We start from the raw sequence: 26,931 nt of genomic DNA, 5'->3' as shown, positions 1-26,931 counted from the left end.
TTCCTGAGGCTGTCAATCAGCCCTAATGGATGTTAATTCAGGCCCCTGCCTCGTCCCCAACCTCCACCACCAGTGCTGATCAAATTCACAGTCCTCCTTATGCAAACTCCACACCTTCACCCCCCCCCCCCCCCCCCCCCCCTCCCCAACCCTTCCCAGGTACCCTCCACCCGTGACGCCAGTGTTGTTATGTAACACCGATGATCATTAAAACACCAGTGGAGTGTATTAACTGCCTCCACGCACGTCGGTGTGTGCTTGAAAACTTCAGGCCCAAGTTTTGTGTCATTTTTCTTCGATGGCAATGAAAACAGGTCAGAATTGATTCCTGCATCCATCAAAGTGAGTGCGCTGAGCATTTACATAAGCGATGAGATGGTCCTCTGATTTCATTTCCATTCCTCACCGGTCCCCGATATGTGCCAACAAATCAGTGGAACTGTCACTGCCACTTTAGATCACCCGTCGAAGAGCCGAGTGCAGTTAGAGTCAACCCATGGTTAAATAGCTTTGCATTACGCACGGTGTCTTAATCAATCCGGCAGCCCCGGTGGGGTCAAGCTCATTTGGCAGGAGATTTCCCATCTCCGTCTCCAGCTCCATCTCATGCATGTTTCATTGATGATGGCGCTAAGACGTTTCCTGAGCGCCAGCAATGAAAGAATGGGCCACGGTCTTCGCACTGCCATTGTCAATCCTATCAAGTGGCTCATAAATACCAGCATGCGTACAAATGATCCTTATATCCTCTACACACTCAACATGCTCTCACATTAGCTGTTAGCTGAAACAATACAACCCTTAAACCCTCCGCTCCAGTTTAGGGTCCTCTTGACCCCGCGGTGACACCCTCTTCTTGGCAGTAAATTTGAGATGAAATGTGCCTTGCTGCTGGGCATTATAATGGCCTGGCGCGGAGAGAGGGGAGAAAGGCACGGCCTTTGTGTCAGAGGCCTCCAGGGCGACAGAGGAATGCATTTCCAGTGTTTGATTCATAACTGAGGCCCATGTTTACATGCTCTCTCTGTCTCTTTCTCTCTCTCTCTCTCCCACTCTCTGTCTCTTTCTCTGTCTTTCTCTCTCCCACCCACTCTCTGTCTCGCTCTCTCCCACTCTCTCTCTCTTCCCCCATCTCTCTCTCTCTCTCTCCCACCCACTCTCTGTCTCTCTCTCTCCCACTCTCTCTCTGTCTCTCCAACTCTTTCTCTTTCTCTCTCTACCACTCTCTCTCTTTCTCTCTCTCCCACTCTCTCTGTCTCTCTCTCTCCCACTCTCTCTCTATGTCTCTCTCTCTACCACTCTCTGTCTCTTTCTCTCTACCACTCTCTCTCCCCCCCCCCCCCAACTCTCTGTCTAACTCTCTCTCCCTCTCCCCCAAGTTCCATGCTGGGTGCCAACACCACGAGGCAGGGGGGCTCTTTCTCACACTGCACACTGCTCCAACTGTTCGTGACCGCAAACGCCAACGTACAAAAGCGGTCCACCAGCACTGCTGTCGCCCTCTCACTTTCTGAACTCTGAGAGCGGGAGCACAGATCGTGCTGAGTAGAAAACACGCTGGAAAAAAAAAACAATTTCGACCAACCGACAGGGCATTTTTCCCCACCGCGACCGGCCCTTGTGTGCTCCACAAGCCGACTATTTAAAAGACATTGCTCACTTCACTGTGGCAAGCTGGATCAACACGAACATACCAAACAAGCCCTAACATCCTTTACCTGAGGCAGTGCATGCATGAGTGTACTGCATGTACAACATGCAAGTGTTCGAGTGGGGCCCGGCAGTGCCTGGAACACAGTGTTTACATCTGCAGCCAGGCAAGGCATTAGTCAGAAGCAACCGCCCGCCTGCACCACCACACCACAAAGGAAGGAAGTAGTAAATCCTCTGTGCCGGGATCTGACTTTATAGGTATGGACTCTGCGATAACATAAACAGTCTGTACCCACTTGTCGCATGTTTTAAAAAAATAAAAAAAAAAAATGTAATAAAAAGGAACAAAGGTGTCAAAAGTGTCTTGACTATGTCAAACAATCCTGTAATAACTCATGGTAGTGTGGCTGGATTTGGCCTCAGATCTCATTCAGTCAGGGAAGGCTAAGCACATGTGCTAGCCCCTGGTCTTATTAGCACTTACAGTGTTTTTGAGTCAATGATAATGGAGATTGGACACGGCTAAATCCCTCCGACTGGCCATCATTAATCAAAGAAAAGGAAAATAGTCATAATAAATGCTCATATACAGTACTCCGTATGCGCAGTGAACTTAAATTATGAGCAACCATGATTTTCAAATCGATTGGCCTATTAGAGAGGGATAAATAAAGATGCATTGGCAGAGAGAGACGCAGAGAATCCAGTTACACTACAGGCTTAGGTGGAGCTGCTGATCAATGTTAGAATATTGCACAGTAACATGAATTAAAGGATATTCCCAGAGGCCGTTGCTTTGCCCAGCGTGTTCCACTAAATCATTTGCTGTCCACATGGTCCCTCCAAAGACACACACACACACACAAACACACTAACACACACACACACAGTTCCACACTATACACTCGATTTTAAGCCACTGACTCTCTCTCATCTGCCATGCCTCTTCATTTGTGACCCCCATCCCCAACAGACTCCTACGACTCAAAAGAAGAAAAGTAAAGTTGTATCCCACCCAAGGTTCTTTCAAGTCAGCAGCTCACACATACATGTACAACACACACACACACACACACACACACACACACACACACACACACACACACACACACACACACACACACACACACACACACACACACACACACACACACACACACACACACACACACACACACACACAAAGCCAAAATCCATTAATGCTTGCTGTCATGACATGGTTATAAGGGATCAAAGCGATATTGACATGACCAACAGTAATTTACTTTAGCAGGAATATTTTGCATAGTGTTTGTGGTTTCCCAGGAGACTCTGAGCTTCTGCCAAATGTTTTTCCGTCCAAGTCTAAGTGGTTGCTGTCAGAACGGAGAATAGCTGGATCAGAGTTTATATCGAGGGTTCACTGAACGTTAGTCACGCTTTTATCCCTCAGAGAACCGTTAAAGCACTGCTTGCCCACCTTATCGTCACAATCAAGGAAACTTCTAGAACGTGTTCATACTTTACTACACAGACCATATGACATGAATGACAACAGTGTAAATATAGTCTCTGTTAAAGTGACAAATTAAACAGATGTCATGTTTATGATAAGATTTTCTCCTTGAGCAACGCACATTAACCACCGTGAAGCGACGCTCATGGTATGACAACAACAACGCACTGGTAATCATTTTTACAGTATATTCCCCCACTACTGGCTGAGCTCACAAAAAAAGCCCTGTGGTAGCAGTGCCATCTGCTGGCATGATATAGCTACTACAGTTCCTCACACCAGCCCAAACCACTTTGCTATGAATTGAGATCATTATGGAAACTTCCTCTCCCAAAACTGTTTACTAGTCATTAAAACCAGTCGTTATTCTGGTCGTTTATTCTCGTTATTCACAGTCTAATGGCATGTAATGGTGTGTACTTGGAAACGCGTCTCTGATCCACAGTCTTACATTATGTATGTGTGTATGTATGTCTTAGAGATCATGGATGTTAGCACTTCTGAATACATAGACCATGAAAGAGTTATAAAACCATTGCACTACATCACACAGAACCACACAAACAAACATACATGCATAGACACACTGAGAGGGCAATATACTTTCATTTTTCTTTTATTTACAATGTCAAAATCCACCAGATATACTTTTTGTGTGTGGTTAAATCAGAACTACAGGAGGTTTATTTTGTTATTTCTACAGGAGGTTTTACTCCAACGTAAAAAGATGAACGCACACAAACAAAAATATCAGAAGGCTCTGAAGGTTTCTCAAACACACATCATTGGTCCTGCCAGTCACACAACCAACCACGAGAGCACAATTAAGCTCTTGTAACATAGCTCTCAGAGGAAAGTGAGTCACTCAATCCTGTGTACGAACACACACTTTCACACATGGTCCATTCCAAACTTCCCCGTGCTCAGATCTGTCCTTTGACTGTGTGTACAGTAAGCGCTTGTCCGCCCTGGCAGTACTTTCACTTCCTGGTGTGTTTTAGGCAGGGTGTGGACATCCGTCTGACTAATATTATGTAGGGGTCTCTAATGGATTCAGAGTGTTTGTCCTCAAGTCTCACATCCAAAACCAACCAGGGGAGCATTTCCTGAGTGTGTCCGCCATGCAATGCCCATGGCAACGCTCATGGCAACCAAGACAAAGACTATTGAAAATAATAGTTTTCTCTTTTTTAGCGACAGCCATTGCACAATGACACTTTCAGGAAACACAAGGCAGCGCACTCATAAGCGCCCTGTGGGGATGATTATTGATTATTGAGCTTGTGACCAGCACTATTCTAGTCAAAGTGTTCCAAATGACAGGACATCACCTCCAAACCCAGACATCTATCGAAAGAAAACATGGTCTGCTTTAAAGTATCATTCAGTAGATATATGCACCTCATTATAATTATTTTTTAACATATATAACATATTGTATAACTGAGTGCAGTAGATCCTAGAAGCAAACATACATTTGCTTCTTGTGTTGAGACAATACAAGTACATTTAAAGCTATTAGTCACACAGGCCGTCAGCGAGGACACGGACCACTAGTCTTCAGTGAATGTTAAAGCATCTAAACAGACTCACAGCAGCGTGCACTGGCTGACTGAGTGCACTCACAATCTTTCGGATGAAAAAGGCATTATAAAAATGAGTCTATAAGCTACACTTTTTTTTTTCCAAACACATTGGTTGTGATATTACCATGGTCCCAAAAGCACATTCGATAAAAGGAATGACGAAACAACATGAAGGACAGCGAGAAGCTCATTCAGATTGTGGTCCTTTGTGATGAGTGAATGTAAGCTCTTTCTGAATGCTAGGTACAGTCTCATGTACGATTAGTCATTTATTTGTGTTGTGAACAAATAACAACCTTTGTGCCTTCGGTCTTTTTTTGAATGCCCGCTAATGGTTGTGCTGTAGAAAAGCCAAAGTTTTCTCCATGTATTCTGTAGTCTTAACCCACCCAAGACGTGTGACGGCTAACCTATGTGATGTAAATACGTGCTCGCTACATTCCTCAAGAGAAAGAATTATCTGTTTGCAAGATTTCCCCCAAACCCTTGTGATTTCACATCTAAAATCTAAAAGAAAAAAGGTAAAAAATAATCGTTATAAATCACTGAATTTTGAGGCCCCTCTCTACATTCTTCTGTGTCATTGACTCGAAGGACTAGAGTGGCAGTTTGGGGTTAGTTTTGTAGATTTTTTTCTGTTAGTGAATTATCAAACCCAGAGGTAGAACATCAACAAACGTACAAAACAGATTGACATTTCCCTCTGATGATCTGACGCCAGATCAACACAGACACCAAGCACTTCATGCCTGTGTTTGGATGTTAGTTCCAGAACAGCAACAATTCTTAAGTTAGTGTCTCGCTGTACCTTGATCTTAAGACCACAACTTTACTACAGAAACAGAGACCATCTGGGTAAAGAGATGGTGCCCACCGCCTTGATGTAAACCTTTTTTTTGAAAAGAAAGAGCATTTTAAATTGATTTTTTTTTTCTCCAAAAGGTTGCAGCATTCTGTATTTACAATTGATTTGCTGTCTCATTTCTCGTGTAGGCACTGATTTCAAGCAGACAACGTTGCTGTTGAGGAGACACAATGAGGGAAATGGGGGTCTTCATGCTACCCACTCTGTGAAAACAAGCTCTCTCACATCCAATCAGAGGCCACACGAATTGCACTTAATAATTCAACGTACTAAAATCAGGCCAATTCAAAAACAAGGCTGAACAAACACACCCATCAAATCTTCTTAATCATCTTAATTTAGAAAATATTTTTTCCCCCCTCTGGTTACTGGAATAAACTGATTCTCCAATTTGGATTAAAACTGGTACTCCACTGGCCAGTCCCTCAGACTGTGAGTACAACCAGTAGAGGTCTTGAATTGGTCTTGCGTGATACAGACAACTACAGTATCTTCCAGAGAAGAAAAAAAACAACTCTGGAAAAAGACTTCTGGCCTGGTCTGGTCTAGTCTTGGCTGGACCAACTCTTGTTGAGGTTGGCCTGCAGCTGACAGAAGGAGTTTAGGTTTAAGTTGAGACTGGACCTGGAGTGATCCGATGACTGCGCCTACTCTGATGCTCACTGAGACTACCTCTCCTGCTTCTCTAGGTTGGACGTCTCCTGGATATCTTCTGTGGGTGTGTCCAAGACAGGGTTGACGAAGCCCTCGTACTCGTACTCTTTCTCGTCGTCATCCTCCTCCTCCGCCTCCTCGTCTTCGTTGTCCACGGCATGTGCGCTCACAAAGTCGTTCTCCCACTCCAGGGCGTTGGAGTCCTCAGAGGCTGAGGTGGGGCCGCTACTCAGCAGCTTCCCGCCAGGCCGTAGTGCCGCGCGGAGAATGTCCTCCTCAGTCTTTGAGCGCTCCCACGCTGGACCCATACGGTTCATGCCTGCAGTCACACACACACACACACACACACACACACAATAAGTATATATACAAAATTCCACATTCCACATCAAACATTAGAGGAAAGTCAAAGCAAGTTTATTTATATAGCACATTTCGTACAGAGATAATTCAATTATATAAAAGAAAGCAAAAGGATAAATAAAGACCAAGAAAATATAGATATATTTTTATTTCATTGTATTAAATTACAATTGTTAGACGAGCATAGAAAAATAAAAGCTTAAGAACATAGCGACTAAATAAAGGACAAAGTAAATGAAATAGAAGAAAAACATTGAAGAAGTAGTGTGTTTATATCTTTTGGAAACCCGAAGCAACAGCTCGAATAGCATCCATAATAGAATCCGTAACAGAGCCCGATAGCCGTTTTCAGATAAAAGCCAGAAACAGAGCCGAGCCCTGGACAAGCACCCTAAAATAGGCACGCCAATCTTTCTCGGAACACCGAACAGAGAACCATGGGACAATGGCATGAATAGAATCCTTAATAGAATCCATAATAGAGCCCGATAGAGCCGTGTTCAGAGAAAGGCCAGAGATACGGCTTAGCCTGAGAACAGAGCATAAACAGAGGCCCGATAGAAGGGCTTAACTGTAAACCCGAGGTGTCACTTCCCTGTCATGAAAGACTAGAGGTCTACTTCCAGAATTAAAGTGCCTTCTAACTGTTAAAATGAAAAAGAGAGTGCATTTGGTCAGTTAACAAGAAGCATCTGAGAAAAGTTGGGTCTTCACTGGAACTCTGAAACCGGCTCGAGTTGGGACACCTTTGATGTCATCAGGAAGTTGCTTCCAGAGCTGAGCAGCACAGCAGCCAAAGGCTGTTTCACCATGTTTAGTTCTGACAGTGGGTATTACCAAGAGATTTTTCTCCAGTGATCTGAGAGAGCTAGCAGGTGTGGACAGCTGAAACATATCTGAGAGGTAGTTTGGTCCTGTCCAATTTAGTGATTTATAAACACGCAGCAGTGCTTTAAAGTCAATTCTGTGACTTCCTGGACGCCAGTGTAATGACTTAAGTATTGGAGTAACAAGGTCATTTATTTTCGTTTTCCTGAGAATTTTGTACAAGCTGAAGCTGTTTGGTAGTCTTTTTATGAAGGCCTGTGAAAAGACCTCTGCCTTAGTCAACCCTGTTGGAGATGAAGGCAAGAAGGTGTTTTTCTAAGTCATGTTTTGACATAAGGCCACTACGTTTGGCTATGTTATTAAGATGACAAAAAGACGATTTAGTTATTGCCTTGACATGCTTGTTGAAACTGAGATGGCTATCATTTAAGACTCCATGGTTTTTAATAGTGCTCTTCGCTTTAAGCCATTTTGTGTCAAGATGAGTAGCAATCGTAAGTGTCTCTTCACTTTCCCCAAAAAAGATTATTTCAGATTTGTCCTTATTAAGCTGAAGGAAATTGAGACTTCCAGAAATCCAGTTAATTTGGCCAATGCATGCGCAACGGGATTCCAGGGGACCATAGTCGTAAGGTGAGTGGGCTGAGTAAATTGGGTGTCATCAGCATAACTATGATAACAAATCTTATTGTCTTTACTGATTTGTCTACGCAGAAGCATATGAAGGTTGAATACTAGAGGCCCCAGGATCGACCCCAAGGGGACATCACATGTCAAGGATGTTGGTGCTGAGGTGCAGTTTCCATTGGCAATAAAGAAGCTCCTGTCCTGTGAGTATGATCTAAACCACTTGATAACTAAACCAGAAAATCCAACCCAGTGTTCCAGTCTGTGTAGTAATACATTATGATCAACAGTGTCAAAGGCTGCACTGAGGTCCAATAACAGGATTGATGATTTGCCTGCATATGTATTGAGGCATATTTCATTTAAAATGAGAGCTGTTTCAGTGCTGTGATTAGCACGGAAACCGGAATGAAAGTTATCAAAATAGCAAAATTTTCAAGGATTTTACCAACAAATGGTAGGTTGGATATGGACTGGTAATTGTTCAATATGGACACATCTAGATTATTCTTTTTGAGTAGGGGTGTAATTTCAGCGGTAAAATAAAAATGTGCCATTTACAAAATGAATAACGTCTGCTGCTAAGAAGTGAAAAACCAATTTGAAAAAGTTAGTAGGCAGCGTATCTAAGCAGCAAGTGGAAGAGTTGAGACTCTGTACTCACTGTCTCATTGTTTATCAAACTAAATTCTGTCTTCACGTTGAGTTCCCTTCCGGATACTGAGTTGTTAGTAATTGAGAGAATTCCTGCCTGATTTGATCAATGCTCCCTTTGAGAAAAGATGCAAAGTTGTTGCATTTATTAGTAGAGAGACGTTCAGGTGCCAATTGTGAAGGTGAGTTAGCAATAGCAAACGAGTATTGTTTATATTTCTGCTGATGACGTTGGAGAATATTTCAGCATTACATGTGTGGAGCATCTCTTTTGGGAATTGATAGTGGACCTGAAGTTTATATTTGCACCATTTTCTTTCAGTCTTCCTACAATCTCTTTTTAGGAGTGCCTTCTGATTGTTGACGTCTTAACTTTAAAGTGGCATTATGTAGGAATTGTACTTCAGGGTTAGGGTTAGGATTAGCAGTTTTACCTTAAAATAACAGCTTTAAAAATATTGGGGCGCTACAATGACGTTTAATATGGAGAATCGCCTACGTGCCATTGCCATACCAGGGTCCGTAGGCATATTACTGCATTATGTAGGTTTGCCGAAGCCGCCCGGTTACTACTGTCTGCCGAACTAGTAAGTAGCTTATTTGCCGTCTTGCTTTGTCTTGTGTTGCACTTGCTTGATGTTTGACTGTGTTAGGAAAGTTGTTGACTCACTAGTTTGTCATAGTGTCAAAGTAAGCAAATTTCAAGAGGTTTCGCTAGGTTTAGCTGCTAGCATCTCGTTAGCGATTAACAATTCCTACATAATGCCACTTTAACTGTCATCCATTCTATTAACCATTTTTTGATTGAAATTAATGAGCAAACCACTTATATTCAGCAAACCTTCTAAAGAGCCTTTATGATTAACAAAATTACTTTAATCTCAAAATGGCCACAAATTGTCGTCTTGAACACCAAAAGCAGCCTAACGCAAACTCTAGAAAAAGTAGTGTCAGTGCTTTGCATTCAGTCAGCATAATGTTGCTAACGTTAGGGTTAAGACTGAAGTTTTATTTGCTCATTTCCAAAACCAGCTTAGGATAGCCTCACCTTCCTCATCCTCCCACTCCAGGTCCAGAGAGGTGCCGTCATCGTTTGTGGAGCGGGTCTTGCTGGTGAAGTCCCAGCTACTTTCCGTGTTCGGGGTGACAATGTTTGTCTCAGATGATAGCCCTGAGGAAACAAGTCAGCTTTACTCAACAAGCAGGCAAGGGGGAACAGACACAACATGCTGTTCTATTATCTACAACTGTCCCAAATGCACACTGATACATTTGGCGATCCAAACCGTATGAAAGCATTGTTAACTGCAGACTTTCATTCCAAATATTAAAACAAGAATATCAAGATGGTTTGGAAGACTGTATTCATCTAAAATGGAATGATTTTGCACTTTCAAAACATTTTAAAACTCTTGAAACTGTTAAAACAATGAATCTTATACGGCAACATCAAACTACCCTTATTACAGCCTAACCCAAAGAATAAAGGCTTTAGTGTAAAACATCAGAATGAGTTTAAATGAGTGCCTTTATGTTATAATCACAATCAACCTAGACACAACCATTTCCAATAATGTAAAACTAGGCCGTTTATTCTTAAAGTCTTGGAGCTGTGTTGTGCCAATTCTGCCTAACTGAAGATCATAATGAAAGCTGACGGGTGTTAGCTTAGTCTGTAATCGCATATTTCTGCCTCAAATAAAGTCATTGCAAGTTTCTAGCTCACATTTGATTAAAGTAATTAAGTTAATGGTTTTAATTCAACCAATTTCTTTTCCTTATCAGACCGTGGTCATTAAAGTAACTCCTTACATTCCACTTCAAAATAGCACTGCCTTTTCAAAGGGCAGTTTGTCTCCAACCCGACTAATAACAATACAGCCTCTATACCCAAAAGCCACTACATTTAAACTGAATAAGATCCAGGAGATACCGAACAGTAAAAGTATGCAATATGACAGCAAATATAAAAGTATATTCACATTGAGATATAGCAGGATCTCAAGCTCAGTCACTGTGACTTCATAAAGGGCCTTTTTAACTTTTCATTTGACCTAATGAGGACATGTATACGGCAGGCAGATTTAAAGGCTTTTGAAAGAAACTTGAAGAGTTTGGGGGCTCCTGTAATTGGCAAATGAAATAGTTCAAGTAGATGGCCACTTGACCTAATATGGTTCGCTAAAGGCTAAAGAACTCAGAACATTGAGGCCTAGAATATCAGGATAAAATGTCATGCAGCTAAAAGGACGAGTAAATGTGATGCATTGAGTCCCAGCAATGTTTCTTGACACGTGTACATAAACATGCACCAGATACGATCTGTGTAGTCACATGAACACCAGATATGATCTGTGTAGTCACATGAACACCCATCAAGAGCTGGTGACAAAACTAGTCTCTGACAAATTTCATTCATGTGTTTGTGGCAAGAACCCCCTGATGTACTTTTCTTGTTTAAAATCCCTGCTTCTCCTTTAAGCTACACCAACATAAACGAATGAATTTGGTGAAGACATTCCAAGCCACATTAACTATTCTAGTCATTCCAACACACTGACATTCCTGACATTCCTCTATGTCCGTCTCACAACATAAGTGTACTTGTTTGGCACGGAGAGATTACTCATGAAAGATTACCCGTGTCCCAACCAAGACAAGGACAAGAGCTTTAAGGTGAAATGTTGTATTCCATTCTTTGTATTTACTTGAACTACAGTATTTGTAATTCATATTTTGTATTTACTTCAACATGTTCATAGTTATTAGACATACAGTAGTCATGTCATAAACATGTTTTAGTAGATATCATATCCTCAAAATTATAATCTTTCATTTGTCATTAGGACAATCAATCTCCAACGATTTGACAGTGCCCTGGGAACTCTAGAGGCCTGAACAGCTCATGTCCACTTTTCAACACACAATCACGGGAAAAAAACATGTCATAAGCATGTTATGGTAGACGCCATTGCCTATTAGTGTTAGTGGACAGTGTTACCTACTATCTGTCAAATTTTAACTACAGCTCTCAGTATTTAGGTGTCATATAGGCTTGCGTCACATTTAAAGCGGTCAAAGCATCAACTATTTCCAGAGTGGTCACAGCAGTTACCCTTAACATGACACTGTTACATAAGGGAATGGCTTTGGCATGTTTGTGCTAGTGTTTTGGTGTGAGGTTCAAGCAAAGCGTTACTTGACACACACCACGAGGAGAGAGGTTAGCTTGGAGTGACTGTATTGTTACACCAGGTTCTATTGCTCGTAGCTTGACTATTCTCTCCCTTATACGTCACTTTGGACAAAAGCGTCTGCTAAATGACTAAATGTAAATGTAAATATAAATGACTCACGGCTGGTGCGGAAGGCTTCTGACTGCGCCTTGACGCCCTGCAGGTAGACGTCAAACTCCCCGCCGCCCGAGCCATGCCTATGGGGGGGGGGGCATCAGAATCAATATGAAGGTAAAGATCACCAGGGATTTCTTTTTCGCAGTCGGCAACCAAAGATCACTGACAAAATCAATATGAGATGCCCTCTGCAAGTATCAGATGAAATGGAAGGATGAAGAGAGAGAGACTCACTTTTTCTGGTGGGCGGCAGCGGTCTCGGCTTCAGGCTTGCCTTTGCCTCCCCCTGCCTGTTGCTGCTTCGGAAAAGTCATATATTTTATTAGCGAGGGGATACTGACAGCTACCTTGCCTCTCTGCCATGACAGTTAATAGTATTAGTGAAAAAGTGACTGATGGTGCACAAGAGTCTGCTGTGAACTGAACAGAAGTATGTCGGGATGGTAGGGGGAACAAACGTGAAGGTTTTGTTGCAACGAAATGTAAGATTTAAAGCAACAAAAAAAGACCATGCAACAGAAGACGAATATGTAGATAATTAAAACATAAAATGTAAAACCTGACAGTGTTAAAGTAAGATTAAAGCTCATGTAATACTACTGAAATATTACAGTTTGATTAGTGTTTTAATATTAAACATGACACTGAAGCAATGTCAGGAGATATGGTAGCCAAAATGGATAAGATTATAGCCACAAAGATTTATCAATGAAACCAACTGATCATTAGTCAGGCTAAGGGTAGGGTCTGACCCAAACCTATACACACACAGTTAAGATTTCTCATGAGAGTTAGTTGTTAGCTAAGGGTGTGTACTGAAGGCATTTCATATACTATAAGGGCGTGGCTATTGGGGAAATGGGCGGAGACTGAGAGGGGCCCTGTGCCGCCTCACCTTCTGCAGCCTTCGTTCCCGTGCCAACCGGGCAGCCTCCCGTTGGGCAGCACATATAGCCTCCTCTTCTAGTCTCAACTTCTCCTCGTGTGCCACTAACTGGGCAGAAATAACAACAGAAAGCTGGAGGGTTAACCGGCTCAGAACAGAAGAAAAAAATAAATAAAACATACAAAATTAAAAAACAGGAGGTAACATAAGCAATGTACAACTGCAAATTAATTTAATGAAAAAACACAGGAGCTAAAATTAAAAATATAAAAAAAGCAAAGCCTTAAGATCTTAACTGATGACATTCACCAGGACACCCAAATTACCTTCAGTTTTTCATCTTCCCGACATTGTTTAGCATCTCTGCATGAGCTGATGTACTTACATTTCAACTGAACACGTTCCTCTCAGCCTTTTACACTGCTTCCCTGACTGACAAGAGCAATAATATAACGATGGAAACCTGCCCTGCTCAGCGCTGATCTACCACTTCCATCGGGAAACAAAGCAGAAAGAGCTTACGTGCACTTCTGCTGGATAAAAGTAATCTCACAGCTTTCTGCTCCTGCTGGGGGGGGGGGGGGTGGCAGGACTTGGCCAAGGAGAGTTAGAGGACCCCCATTCATACCTCAGCATGCAGCTTCTCATCGATCAGTGTCTGCTGGTCTGCAATGGCAGCATAGCGATGCTCCTTCAGGTGGCCGATCTCATCTTCACTGATTGGCCTGTGGGATCAAAACCAGGAAGAAGACTCCACAAATGTCACCTGTGTTGAGAAATGGATACCTACACACTGCGGTCTGGATCCTGCAGTTTTTCCTTCTTCCACATACACACAGAAAAATGCAACCAGCTGGACAGGGAGAGATGAGCATTTCTACACAGACCATGACTCAATTCAATTCCATTTATATAGCGCCAAAAACAATAAAATTGTCTCAAGGGCGCTTTAAAGCAGCTGGCTTCAGACTGGATCTCATTCTGATGTGGGGCCGACCAGCAGTAGAGCCCACTGTGTATCTGGGGTGATGTTTGGCATGGTTAGCCGAGAACATTCTGCTACCCCTGAGTCTCTTAAGTCAACATAACACGGCAGAGGCTAAATCACTCTACCACATTAAAGCAGCAACCAACTGAATACTGAGAGGCCAATTTTGGAGCCTCCAAGAGCTTCCTGGGCTCATCACCATGTGTGTGTTTTAGTCACAAAAAGTCTGCCTCACAGGCCTACGTGTAGCCAATAGCCTGCAGCACTGCCAATCAGTAGATACGTCAATTAATAAAAGCCTACTGGTATTTGTTGAATCTACAGTATGAGGGTACCTGCTTCCATGTTCTAGGAGTTTCTGATGTATCTGGCCTACGCCTTCTCTATCTATCTATCTAAATTACTGAAAATCCAGGTGTTCTGCATGGTGCAGGCAGAGATGACAGGAAAGACAGCCTGTGGGATGTGTGTCTGGCTGTGTGTGTGTGTGTGTGTGTGTGTGTGTATGTTTGTGTAGAGATGACAGGAAAGACAGCCTATGGGATGACAAGCGTCTGAGTCAGTGACCCATTTCCCTTAACTCTCACTGTGACTCACAGTGTAATATCTGTAAGTCATCATTTTGGTGTTAAGAGTGATGATCTAGTAATGTGCAAAGGCAAAGAACCATAATACAAGTTTCTTCATCTGGTAGTTCTGCATCAATTTACTGATTTAATATTGCTGTGCTGTATTAAAAAGGAAAGTGGAAATGATCTGTGGCCTACCTTGGACAAGTTTCCGAACTTTCTCCCTGAAAAAGATACACCTTTATAAGCATTGCGGTAAAGAAATCTAACCAGAGCATGTAGACTGCATTAACTTCCATTCAAAAATAATCTCTATTCCTTACCTCATCGCTTTCAACAAGGTTCTCAAACTGAAAATATATGTGAAGACAGAAATTTGTCAGAATACAGACACATGCCATAACTGTCAAAATTCAGTCTCATGTCATGTAACTCAACATCTATTTCACAATGTCTTACTGTACCTCTATAGTGTAATGTTCCCCAGTTGTAGTGCTTCTGAAGTACTTTGACCTGTGTATTTAAAGTAACACATGTTCAGTGTTCTGTCCGTTTATGAGGGTGTTTACTTGCAAACAAACGACATCTGGAAGCAATTTCAAGAAGAAAGTGCTAAACCAAACTGTACAGCTTAAAAAGTTAAATGTGCCAACATTTCAAGATCAAGAATCGGGACCATTTACAGTATTCTAATAATGTCAAAACTCGATATAACGAGGCATCTTTAAATTCCCACTTAACACTTAGCTAAGACAGTGGCATGCTACGGTAGTACTTCTTCACCATGGGCTAACGGTGTTCATGACAGATAAATGAATTGCGATCAACTGCATTGTGGACGGGGCGTGGTCATTCGAGAATGTGGCTAACTGATGCGGAAACAGCTAACATTAGGTTGTCAGTCCCGCAATATGGCTTGTTTTATACAGGCGTTTTCCATGCATAGACATACAGCTACGTTCCTAAAGGCTGTCTGTTACAACCTTATCGTAGAGAGCGAGCTAGCAGGCAACCATCAACGTATTTAACAGGTAACGTTATTGATGACTAGCTCAACACCAGATGTGACAGCTGCTTTCTCTGAAACGCATAACGTTACTTTAAGCACACAAAGTAATTAGTAAGAAATGTTAACTTACCCTCCTCCTCGCTGAATTCTATTCGCTTCCCTTCTAAATAACCCATAGCAGTGAGTCCAACAGTTCCCCATGGCATTATGTCAAAGTAGAGAACCAGGATGATCAGCTAGCTATGTTGAAACTGGATAGTTAGCTGGCAGGCTAGCCAGGCATGTACCATATCAGTTGACCAGAATTATCATTCTAGAAACATTCTCTTCTCTTTACATACAGGCAGAGAAACGCAAAACCAGGTGGGCCTTTTGCTGGTAAACATGACAAATTATAACGTTAGTTGTCTAAGAAAGTGCACAACTACCCCAGATTGCTTCATGAGTGATCTCCACCTGACGTTAGCTCAGGGTTAGCTTTTCTTTTGTTTCCTCTTCCTGACAACTCACACGTGATTAATGTTTGAACTACGGCGAGCCAGTAGGTTCAAATAGCTCATTCATTTTGAAACCAGCAGGGGGAGACAGACATCAGAAAGTGGCTCAGCGAAACTAGGCCATGACTTATAGTATGAGGCATACCCTTCATCACTCGTCCTTACCCTTCATATTCACCCACCCCCCCACCCCCCCCTCCACCCCCGCCCCATCTGAATATTGAGGACACGTCAGGTTCCACTTATTAGCTCTGCTCAGCCTACGTCCCGCAGATTCCCAAAGGTCACAGGGATTAATATCTGAGGCGCTGACGGCCTTTGACGCCCGATCCCCCGCAAAGCATATCAGACGTCACAGCGTGTGAAGCAGTGGGCACAGATTGTCAAACAGGTACTGCTGCCCTGTCCGGCGCGTTGCTGATTGCGTGTTCACACACCTGCTCCTGGTCGCGGGGTGCCCTGGGTTGCTAATGAAAAGTAGATTATACCTGGAGACAGGGACCACCGCACTGTTGACTCCCAACAGGAGCACACGAGCGACAGCTGTCGTGATGTAGGTGTCTGGCAGCGCGTGCGGAAAAGAAGGAACCCAGAGAGGCAGACAGACTATTAAACAGAACCGTTCAACCCTAAAAATGGAACGCAGTGACGCACTGCCTTCACCTCGTTGCATAAGAGGTTAATTTCTCCTCAGATAAAACATCTCTGACATTTGGGAGTGAGACTGTGCTCTGCAGTTTGCCCATGTATGGCATATAGATGCGTTTCTCTAAGAAATAGTTTGTCAGTATCCGCGCTGTTTATAGATATTGTGTCAGAGGCACTTTGGACCTATTGCTTTTGACATTTAACCTGCTGAAACTAAGATGGCAGAAGACTCTTGCTCTGAAAATTCATGCCCTTCGGGTGAAAATCTTTGCTCACTGGCGCATGTTGAATCGTCTGGACCACCATGTGTCCAGCTGTGCAGACTCACCAGTCTCTCAGCTTATGAAAAGCTACGCAAATGTGTAAATGATACTAAGAAATGTGCCTGAGAACGCAAATGCAGGGGAGATTCAAGGGTATTGTCCACGTGATGCTGAGAGTCAGAATAGATCTGACAGCAACAAAGCAGGGGTCTCACTTATTTCATCTTCATTCTTCTTTTCTTTTCTTTTTTTTCTTTCCTGGAAGACAGCCGGAGTTCCAATTCCCAATGTCCTATGCATGACCAGTCAGCATCCCCGTCCTCGTGCTCGTCGCCCCTCCCCTCCCCTTCACCTCCCCATCCCAGCCCCAAGTGTGACCGGAGCAGATGCGAGCGAGAGGCATCATCCTCTGTCAGCAGCTCTCCCCTTGGCCTGATGGACACATGGGGCTGATCCCACTGGCCTCAGGTCTGTGCAGTGTCCCGCCACACCGTCAGCCAACAGGACACTCAGCCATCCCGGTGCGCCCCAGTCAGGTGTCTTAACATGATGTGTCTCATCCTCAGCTTCTGAGAGATAATAATGTTTTTGTTTCGTTTTTTTTAAAACACAGGGTTTTCAGACGGGTACCCAGGACAGGCCATTACACTGCTGTTTAGCACAGTAGTTAATAAGACAAGTTGGTCCGCAAAATGTACTTATATGTACATATGTACGTACAGTATATGAACAACATTAATCTGGAAGGAAAAAAACAGGTGTATGCAAAAAACACTGACTCTGAATAAGGTTGGTTGTGCTGATTTATGGCATTACATTTGATGAAATAGTGTCTGTTTTTCTACTCTTTTGTTCCATGTTTTGTATTTACCATAGACATTCAGAGGGGAAGTTCTTGTCTTGGAGCAGCGGCTCTCATATGTCTTTTAACCCTGTGCTTCTTGAGTTACCCAACATGGCCTCTGTTTACGCTGAAAGAAAACTCTCAATATAGGCTCATCTCTGCGTCACATAGTTTTCCAGCCACTTTAAATCCACAACCACAAAGAAAATCCGCTCAAATCCCACAGATGTCCTCCAGCGCTGCCTACATTGTGGGACTTACCTCAGATTCATCCCAGAGTTGCAGCCCGGAATGCTAACTCACAGCAAAAACTAGCAATCAGGCACGCTCGAGAAGGCTTTTCTTTAAAAGATAACAAGGTTGCTGTTGTCAGTGGAAAACTATATGACAGACAGGATCTGCTGAATAGGTAGGTTTCAGTGATTATATATTTCATACTGCCTTCCTAATCCTTTATTGTCTTCATATGGAATACCTTACATAAAATCCCATCCGAATATAAACTGAATAAGAACTATTTTTGAACTTGACAGAGGTGCTGGCCACTTGTCCAGAATCTTCTTTCTCCAGACTCTCTTGGGGACCCCCCCCCCCCACACACACACACACACACACACACACACACACGCACACACACACACACCACACTCCCTCCTTGGCTGTGCACAGAGAGACAGGAGGCAGACCATCTCTTGCCGGGGCTGGTGCAGAGCTCACAGGCAAATGACAAAATAAATGACGCTCATTATCACAGTCAATGGCACATGACACGATAGGTCTCCACAGAGTGAAGCCCATTTCCCACATTACTGAGACAAGTTTGGACGCGACTCAGACTCCAGCGCACACACTTTCACACACACAGGAGGGAAATGCAGACAAATGTAGACTATAATCACACACAAAAACACACATGTATTCAAGTTTAGGGCTGCACGTATTGTCCCACACAAGCTCTCTCAAACACAGAGGCACACCCCTAAACACAATTAATGTCTAAAATCATGCTGCACACAAGTGCAAACACATTCATATAGAGTAGCACACACACACACACACACACGCATAGAGTAAATTCACACATACACACACACACAGACAGACACACGGAAGGCCCACTAACGAGCAAAGGCATGACTCCCTAGTAGGTTTGGTGTGCGTTGTTACTCACTTAGCGCTCACCAAGAGGAGAGGCGTTCATTAGCACCAGCCTAATTCATCCTCCACATCGGTGGCCCGCGGGTGTGCTTTGCTCGTACCCTTTTCCCTGCTTTTCAAAGATTTGTGAAGTCACCTCCAGTGGAGACCGGAGGGACATCACAGCTAAATTAAGCTGTCAAACCACCCGACCCCCCTGGAGAAAAAGAAAAAAAATGGATTGCAGAATGGCCGGGCAAGAGCGGTATGCAAATCCTGATAGCTGTGGATTGTCTGAGCCTCGAATGACCGCAAAGAGAATTAGTTCAATGTGTTAATGTTTTAGTTGGTAGGGGGTGGGGTTAAAGAGTGAATCTTTAAAAAAAACATGATGTGAGGAAAACACCTGTGGTGCTTAACCTCTGTTGGGTTACTGGGCATTTTAGCAAATTGATGTAGCCAGAACGAGATTCTATCATCACCATCCCTAAAAATACAGGCAAATCTGTTATCAAAGACTGTCTGTGCTGGTCTCCCCACAGCGAGCGTTAATTCTGGATCTTTCTCCCTCTCTCTCTCTGCTCTCTCCTCAGGCTAGGACAAAGCTCTTTGAAGATATCACACAAACAAATTTCCATCCGCCTCTGAAGAGAATCATTAACATTTCTCCTCTACAAATCACCTTTCTAACAACATGAGCATAGTGAGCTTTAACTGTGCGTGGCAGAGAAAAGCAACAGAGAACTCAGCTGTGGTGAAAATATGAATTCAAATGTCGATTTATATTATCCACAGTCCTTTGCTGAAGCCCAGATTTTACTAACTGCGTGTTAGCACATTAAAATTAACATGCTGCCTATGTGGACATAATCATTTTTGACATATGTATGCAGAAACAACTAGCAAATACCATTTCCCTGTTTTTGAACAGTGTGTGCAGAATTAGCATTTTCCCAATTACTTCATTCAAAAAAAGCCATGACTAATTAATAATTCTCTTTTTTAAATAAATGAAATAAATAATTCCCACATTATTAGCTTCTTTTGTCCCGACATGACGCCGGGAAAACTGATAAAAATGAAGTAATTGAAACCTCATATTGTGTAATTCCTCTTGCTCGAGGCTTTTCCACAAGGCATGCGCCAATGACATGGTTTAGCACAGGCAGCCTGCGACTGGGTTGGGCTGGGGAGGAGGCCCCCTGTGGTAGCGTGCGAAGTTCTATTTTAGCACGGCGCGTAAGCTGGAACGCACAGAGCCATCAAAGACAGACAGCGTTTCCTCTGTATATAGGTCGTTTAGCATGGGCCCTAATCAGAGTTTCTCCCAGGAGCTCCGGGAAACTCCAATAATCTGAGGTGCGCTCAATCTCTCCCAGCATCCACTGCAAACACATTTCCCCAATCTATATGTTCACCTTGCACTCCCTGCCCTGCGCTCGCTGTGCTTGAGGGGAGCGGTTTTAATTATGTTGTGATATTTACCACTCCTGGGTGTGAATGTGTAAACCTGTCCACATTCCCATTGTGTTGTTCTTTTGGAAGTGCTATTTGGAAATTCTGTTCAATGGAAAGATTTTTTTGTTTGTTTGTTTGACTTGCTCGTGGAACAATACTTCAACTAACCCAGTGAATGTCTAAGTCTCTATCAAGCTCCGTCTTTCTTTTCTTTTCAGCAGCACCCTCTGTGTTCTGATATGACATTCTCTAGTACCCCAGGGCCCATCGCATATGACTGCTCTCCCCAGACTGTTCTCAAGATTTGTTTCCATTGAGAAGACTCTCTTAGGGGGGGGGGGGGGGGGGGGAGGAGCTGATGAGCCTCTTTTTTTTAATGACGCAAAGAGCGGGCTATGCCTAAGTATCCCAGGGGCGTTGGGAGCCTAGATTTCTTAAAATGCAGGTCAATGCCACACCATTTTCTGCAAATGAACCTTCAGCCTAGCTGCCCAATTCAAGCTACGGTCAGCACATATGCTGTGATATTTACATGATGTTTAATGCATGTCTTATACACAGACGTGTGCTACCATGTAACATTTGCAGGTGATATCATGCAAAGGTCACCTTGCATGATGATGAGCATTTGATTGGTTTTTCTGTTCTCATGCCCAAGATGTTTCAGCATCATCGGACAAACTGGGCAACACGTAAGGTCAATGAGGACATTTCATCGGAATGATCGCAGCAAAAAAGAAGCAAAACAAATCAGATAGGGGGGGGGGAAACAAAATGACAACAAGTCCCTCCCTGTATGCTGGGTTAATGGAGTGAGCGTGACAGGCCTGCGGCTGCAATCAGCCGCTTGTTTCTGCGGGGAGACGCTGGTGCTGAAATTTTCCCACGGACCACAGGAAGCGTCCCCGCACTCCAAGGTCACACCGATGATTGGAGGGTTGGAGGTAACTCCTGTCATTCTTCGTCGCCGGCTCTGCATCTTCCCCCCGACGACGCGCTGCTGTGGACGGAGATCAAGCTGAATAAAATGTGTCGTTCCTCACAGGCTGTCAGTCAAAACGAGGATGAAGCGCTGAGAAGTGGGGTATCCATGACACGTGGACAGTCCTGTGTTTGAGTGTGACTCATGAGCACGGCCTCTACAAATAGCCCGGAGTAGTATGTCAACGTGTTCAAATGATTTGACCCAGTAAAAGTCCATATTCAGCCTGCGTGGCACCATTTGTGTGTGTGTGTGTGCCCTGAAACTCTGTACAGATAAAAAAAAAACTCCCTTTGCAGCCCTTTCAGAGTCTGCTGTTACCCCCCTCTGTCACAGCGTCTTCACACTTTCATTAATCCCCTCTTAAGAAGTGGAGGAGAGCACAGTCTGCGGGGACCGTTTGCCTGACAGACACCCCCCTTTGGGTGTTTTGACAGGCACAGGCTTGTCACGGTGTCACCAGAAAACACTCTCAGAGGCACCAGATCACCTCAGCTCCACGGTGGCTGCCCGGCGCAGCTAAGGCAGGTTGTGCCCAGAAATAGCTTAGTCTGGGGGTGAGGGGGACTGCAGCAGAAGAAAGGAAACTAAGAGGATCAGTCTCTAAAAATCTCCCAGTCTTTGTGAACAAAAGGGTCACATTGAGGTTCCCATAACAAATTCACAACCATGACTATTGTATTATGTACTATGTATTTTTCTTTCTCGTGTGCTATTGTAACTGGTCCACCTTCGTAACTCATGGGTCGGTAGGCTAAAAGCCTAAAAGTACGAGGCATCATTGAGTTCACGTTACACAGCAAAGCACTGACATGTTGGCCTCTGTTCTACCCTAACCTTCATGTTCAGAGAGGGGCGGCTGCACCGGGGTCAGATGTGTCAGGGTTGAAGCATTTGACCATGTGCATGGGAGATGCCAGTCTACTGCTACACATGAGAATTTAGTCAAACTTTCCTTGAACACAGTATCCATAAAGGATTATAAACCCATTCATAAAGGGTTATAAAGTATTCAAATTGCTTCATAACGATTGACGTAAGTCTATATATCTACTTATACAAAGTAATGACTGCACTCATAAAGCATTACGATGTTATTGTATAAGCCGTTAGAGCTAGGGTTAGTATCACAGTGTATATAAACTTCTACAATAAAATACCTCTTGATGATGGCTCTGATGTCTTATGTCAAATGTTGTTTATTCACCAAATGCTCTTCATGAAGCCATATGTTACCCCATACTAGATGAATTGTTGTATACTACAACACCATAGGCTCATGTCAGATGCTATGATGCATAATAATAATGTCCTTACGTTACAATTAATGAAAAAAGGAATTTTTCGTGTGTACATCTTGTCCCCTCAGACAGTCATCGCGACCCATCAGTTTAAAACCATGCCATTCCCCTGTCTTCCACCTCTCTCTGGCATAGGCAGCTGTCAGTCACATTTGGAAGGGACATCACATGTAGCCCAGGCATTCAGACGAGTGTACAGGTAACAATGAAATGTTCTCCCTTTGACGGTTTGATAGAGATTATAGAGATCACAATTAAAGATAAGTAATTGACCGATAGTATGATAAACAGCCATTATTTCACCACAATTTATTTTCTGTTGTCAGCTTCTCTGCCTACGTGTAGACAGGCTATGTACAGTAGCTACTATTTTAGTAGCATTGCATTTTGTCTCACTAAATAGGATAGTCTGCACCAGGAATTACAATCCAATAAATCATTAATAGTAGCCTATGTGGTAGCTAGTTAAACTGGTGTCATTAATAGTAGCCTATGTGGTAGCTAGTTAAACTGGTGTCATTAATAGTAGCCTATGTGGTAGCTAGTTAGTTAGCTAGTGTATACTTTTAATAAATAGGTAAAATGGTGCCCAGAGGTGTTGTTTTATGAACAGCCACAGATCTAAAAATGATAACAATTAAAGCCCTCGAAAACAATATGATATCGTTGATCAAAACGATCATCCCTACCTCGCATTGCTCCCGATGGTACTCACCACATAGAAAAGGCTTTACGTCATACCAGTGCTTGCCCATTCACTGAAATGTTAATATCTACATCTAAACACAGTGCAGGCATCATTATCAGTGAAACGTGGCCTAAAAATAACTAAGTGTTCACTTGTCCTTGTGATAAGAGGCTGTTTACCATGCAATGTCCGTGAAGCTATCACTTGGATCATAATGTGGATCCACCAGGGGGCAATAACACAGGATGTGCATTAGTATCATCTGCATTATGGAAATGAATCATCATCCAAGTGATGGTTTAGCTTTCAAAAAGGGTCAATTGCCAGTAATAGTGTCAAATCACAGAGTAGAGCGAACAGCGGATCACACAACCTATTTGCCTGTGTGGGACTTCAGCTCTGTTTGAGGGAAAGAGAGGCTCACAAAGAAAGAGAAAGCGAGGGAGAAAGAAAGAGAGGGATAGGGAGAAAAACGGAGAGAGGGAGAGAGAGAGAAAGAAGAAGAAGAATGAGAGAAAGAGATGGGGATAGAGGGAGGCAGTCATGTTTCAGCTGATTTGAGAAACCCACTCCTCCCTCTCAGAGTGCACGAACACGCAGAGACACACACACACACACACACACACACACACACGCAGAGACAGATATATCACCTCCCACCGCTGCTCGCCGTGGCCTTGTGCATCTTAAAGCGGCACGCCAGCCCACACACGAGCACACATGAGCAATTTGAACATCCACAGGTCGCAGGCCCCTCTGCGGAGCGCGCACACACAGCACATGTGAAGGAGTTGGGATTCTCAGCACCAATGTATGGAAGGTTAAAGGTCACATTCAGGGCCCAAGGATCAAAGGGAGCACTGCGCTACGCTCCTGAAAACATGAAGCCGTCCACAGGTTGGAAGAGAGGAAAGAAGAGCATGGAGGAGAAAAAAAAGAATATAAAAGGCTTTATATTTATTTTTAATATATATATATATATATGTATACTATTTTTTTTTTTTTACTTATTTGCTTTGGAAACACTAGTATTTCCCTACAGGAAATGCAAATGAAAAATCCATGTCACATGTAACACAAGAAATGACAATCAATAGAACATTTTATTACAATTCACTTTTACATTTCAAATGTAACACTGATTGGACTAGAATAAATGGAAGCGCTGGCTTGGTTAGTAACGAGCCTGGTGAAGCTGTCAGGCTACGAGGCTTTCGGGCTCTCAAATGGGGAGAGATGGGAACGGCTCCTGCTGAGTCCCCATAGCAACAAACTGCCAAATGGAGCCTAGACGTGGCCCAGAGGTGCAAACACCAAGCAAGCAAAGGAACGTTTTCAAACTGTGGGTGTGCTGCGAACATTTGGGAACACACTCAAACAGTCTGAGGAGCTAGTTCTCGATGAACAAACATGAACGCTGGGCTATAAGTTACAATTTGGAATGTTTACACAACTGTTCAAACACTATGCAACAATTTGACACTTTTTGAGATATGGTTTTATAGGCCACTAGTTTTGGTACCATCCCCAAATTCATTTTGATAGGATATGGTCCTGTGAAGGACAGATAAACACCTTTGTCTTTCCCACTAGCCATTCAGGATATGCACAATGTAGTTCTGTGTTCCGGGCTGGAACACCTTGAAAAAAATGGAAGAAAAGCTTTCACAACATGACATTGCCAGCTATACTGCCAAAAGACACCAGTTAGTGTGTTGTAGTGTGCTTCTATCAATGTCATCTGGGCTGTTGGTGGTGTTTGCAAGGTTATTGCAAGCCTTTTAGGTAATTAGCTTGCTAGTCTTGGAACAGAACTCCTTATTGCTGCTTTAAAAGTTCAAAGAAAACACACTTGCCTCGAAGGTTTGCCTCTGTTTGCCGATTTTGAATACACCTCAGATCCGGCCCAGACATAGCCCAGGGCCATTTCAGAAATAAGAGTTGTAACCGAGCCCAGTGTAAGGAGATTTAACCCAACACAGTGTTGAGGATTGTAACCCAGCCCAGTGTAGGGAGATTTAACCCAACACAGTGTTGAGGATTGTAACCCAGCCCAGTGTAGGGAGATTTCACCCACCTCAGTGTTGAGAGATTGGCACCCACCTCAGTGTTGAGGGATTTCACCCACCTCAGTGTTGAGAGATTTCACCCACCTCAGTGTTGAGAGATTGTAACACAGCTCAGTGTTGAGAGATTGTAACCCAGCTCAGTGTTCAGGGTGCCTCTGTCTGAACAGCACTACAGTTTTCAGCTCACTGGGGAAAAGAAGAAACAGGAGTCATGGTCCACTGATTTGCCCTCACTGGACACTGCTGTCACTGCTGTCACAAGAGCCTGTTTCCTTTAAGGTGAAGGAGAGAATTTAAATATCAGGGTTTTATAGCTGTTCCTTTTCATGTATAGTCTCTCCCCAACTCTCTCTCTCTCTCACTCTCTTTTTCTCTCTCTCTTTCTCTCTCACACACACACACACACACAACCACATTCACGCACACACACACGCACACACGCACACACGCATACACACACACACACACACACACACACACACACACAGGTTATTCACTGTAAACTCTCCTATTCCAAGAACTTAATAACAACCCCCTCAGAAGACAGCAGATAAGCCAGAGACCATTTTAAAAACATGATTCAGGAAGCTTATTCCCAAGCTTTTAACTCGATATTCAATTATTGTCCTCTGTTCCATACGCGAATTTAGCTTTGTTGAAATCCTTATCGGTCCTTCTATTCTTAATGGTGGATTAACTGGGAGGGAGAGGGGCTGACAGAAAGAGGGTAAGGATTTTATATATTGTGTGTGAATTCAAATACCTCAGAGAGGGACAAATGAAAATGTTCCTATTCTACGTTTGATATCTCCAGGACTTATCACATTGTTTGGACATGCCTGACATACAGCAAGCTTTCCCTTCCTGGAAGAAAAATTGCTCTCAACGACAAATGACATATCGCCGGGCCTGTTTATTTTCTCCTGGTTTTGGGTCGGACTAGTTCCCATTGTTCATTGTTCCAAGATCTTATGCCTCTCAAAGTAGGACCCTCCACACAAGTCAAAAGCTACGTATTCTGATATTCTGCAAAAAAAACATACAATGGCCAACTGTGAGTTTCTTGTGGTTACATCTACCTTTTGGTCATGAATTTCCCCAGAAGAGGAGCTCAATGTGTGATGTTTCTATATTAACTGAAAGAAAAGATACAGAGGGACTGAGAGAGAGCCATAATGCTGATGTTACATGCAATAAGCCTGCGGGTTGGTCAATGGGGCATTGATCGCGATGGTCATTATCACAGTATTTCTCTCTATGTTTATCGTGAGGGAGAATACAGTGAGCGAGGCCAAACACTATCTCCCCTGCTCCGTCTTGTAACCCCTTTGGCAGTGGTGAGTGATCACAGCTTGAAGCCACTCTCACTATCGCTCCGCCTTGGCACCGCTTCCCTTAAAACAAAGAAAGAGAACCCACTGAATAATGTACTGTGTTTTTCCTTATAATGTGGTTGTCAACGTACGGGATATATAGCACATTCTCTGAAACACCATGGCATTTGTTTCATGTAG

At 43.3% G+C, this 26,931-nt stretch overlaps 1 protein-coding gene across 3 annotated transcripts; it reads right to left on the bottom strand.

Annotated features, from left to right (window-relative positions):
- Nucleotides 1-3,748: 3,748 nt before the first annotated feature.
- On the bottom strand, nt 3,749-16,029 carry ap1ar (adaptor related protein complex 1 associated regulatory protein). 3 transcript variants are annotated; one of them, XM_031568823.2, is made up of 10 exons: nt 15,661-16,029; nt 14,986-15,034; nt 14,845-14,871; nt 14,720-14,745; nt 13,593-13,698; nt 12,974-13,072; nt 12,313-12,377; nt 12,082-12,158; nt 9,774-9,896; nt 3,749-6,572 (listed from the first exon to the last, which is right to left on the bottom strand). In XM_031568823.2, the coding sequence occupies exons 1-10, from the start codon at nt 15,729-15,731 to the stop codon at nt 6,268-6,270; spliced, it is 948 nt and encodes a 315-aa protein (XP_031424683.1). In that variant the 5' UTR covers nt 15,732-16,029; the 3' UTR covers nt 3,749-6,267. The 3 variants fall into 3 exon arrangements, with proteins under 3 accessions (XP_031424683.1, XP_031424684.1, XP_031424685.1); XM_031568824.2 differs by having other exon boundaries at nt 12,313-12,374; nt 15,661-16,028; XM_031568825.2 differs by having other exon boundaries at nt 13,593-13,689; nt 15,661-16,028.
- Nucleotides 16,030-26,931: the final 10,902 nt, after the last annotated feature.

Source organism: Clupea harengus, chromosome 6, assembly GCF_900700415.2.
Source record: "Clupea harengus chromosome 6, Ch_v2.0.2, whole genome shotgun sequence".
NCBI classification, from domain to species: Eukaryota; Metazoa; Chordata; class Actinopteri; order Clupeiformes; family Clupeidae; genus Clupea; species Clupea harengus.
Note: the sequence above shows the minus strand (reverse complement) of the source record. Positions and strands in the feature narration are given on the sequence as shown.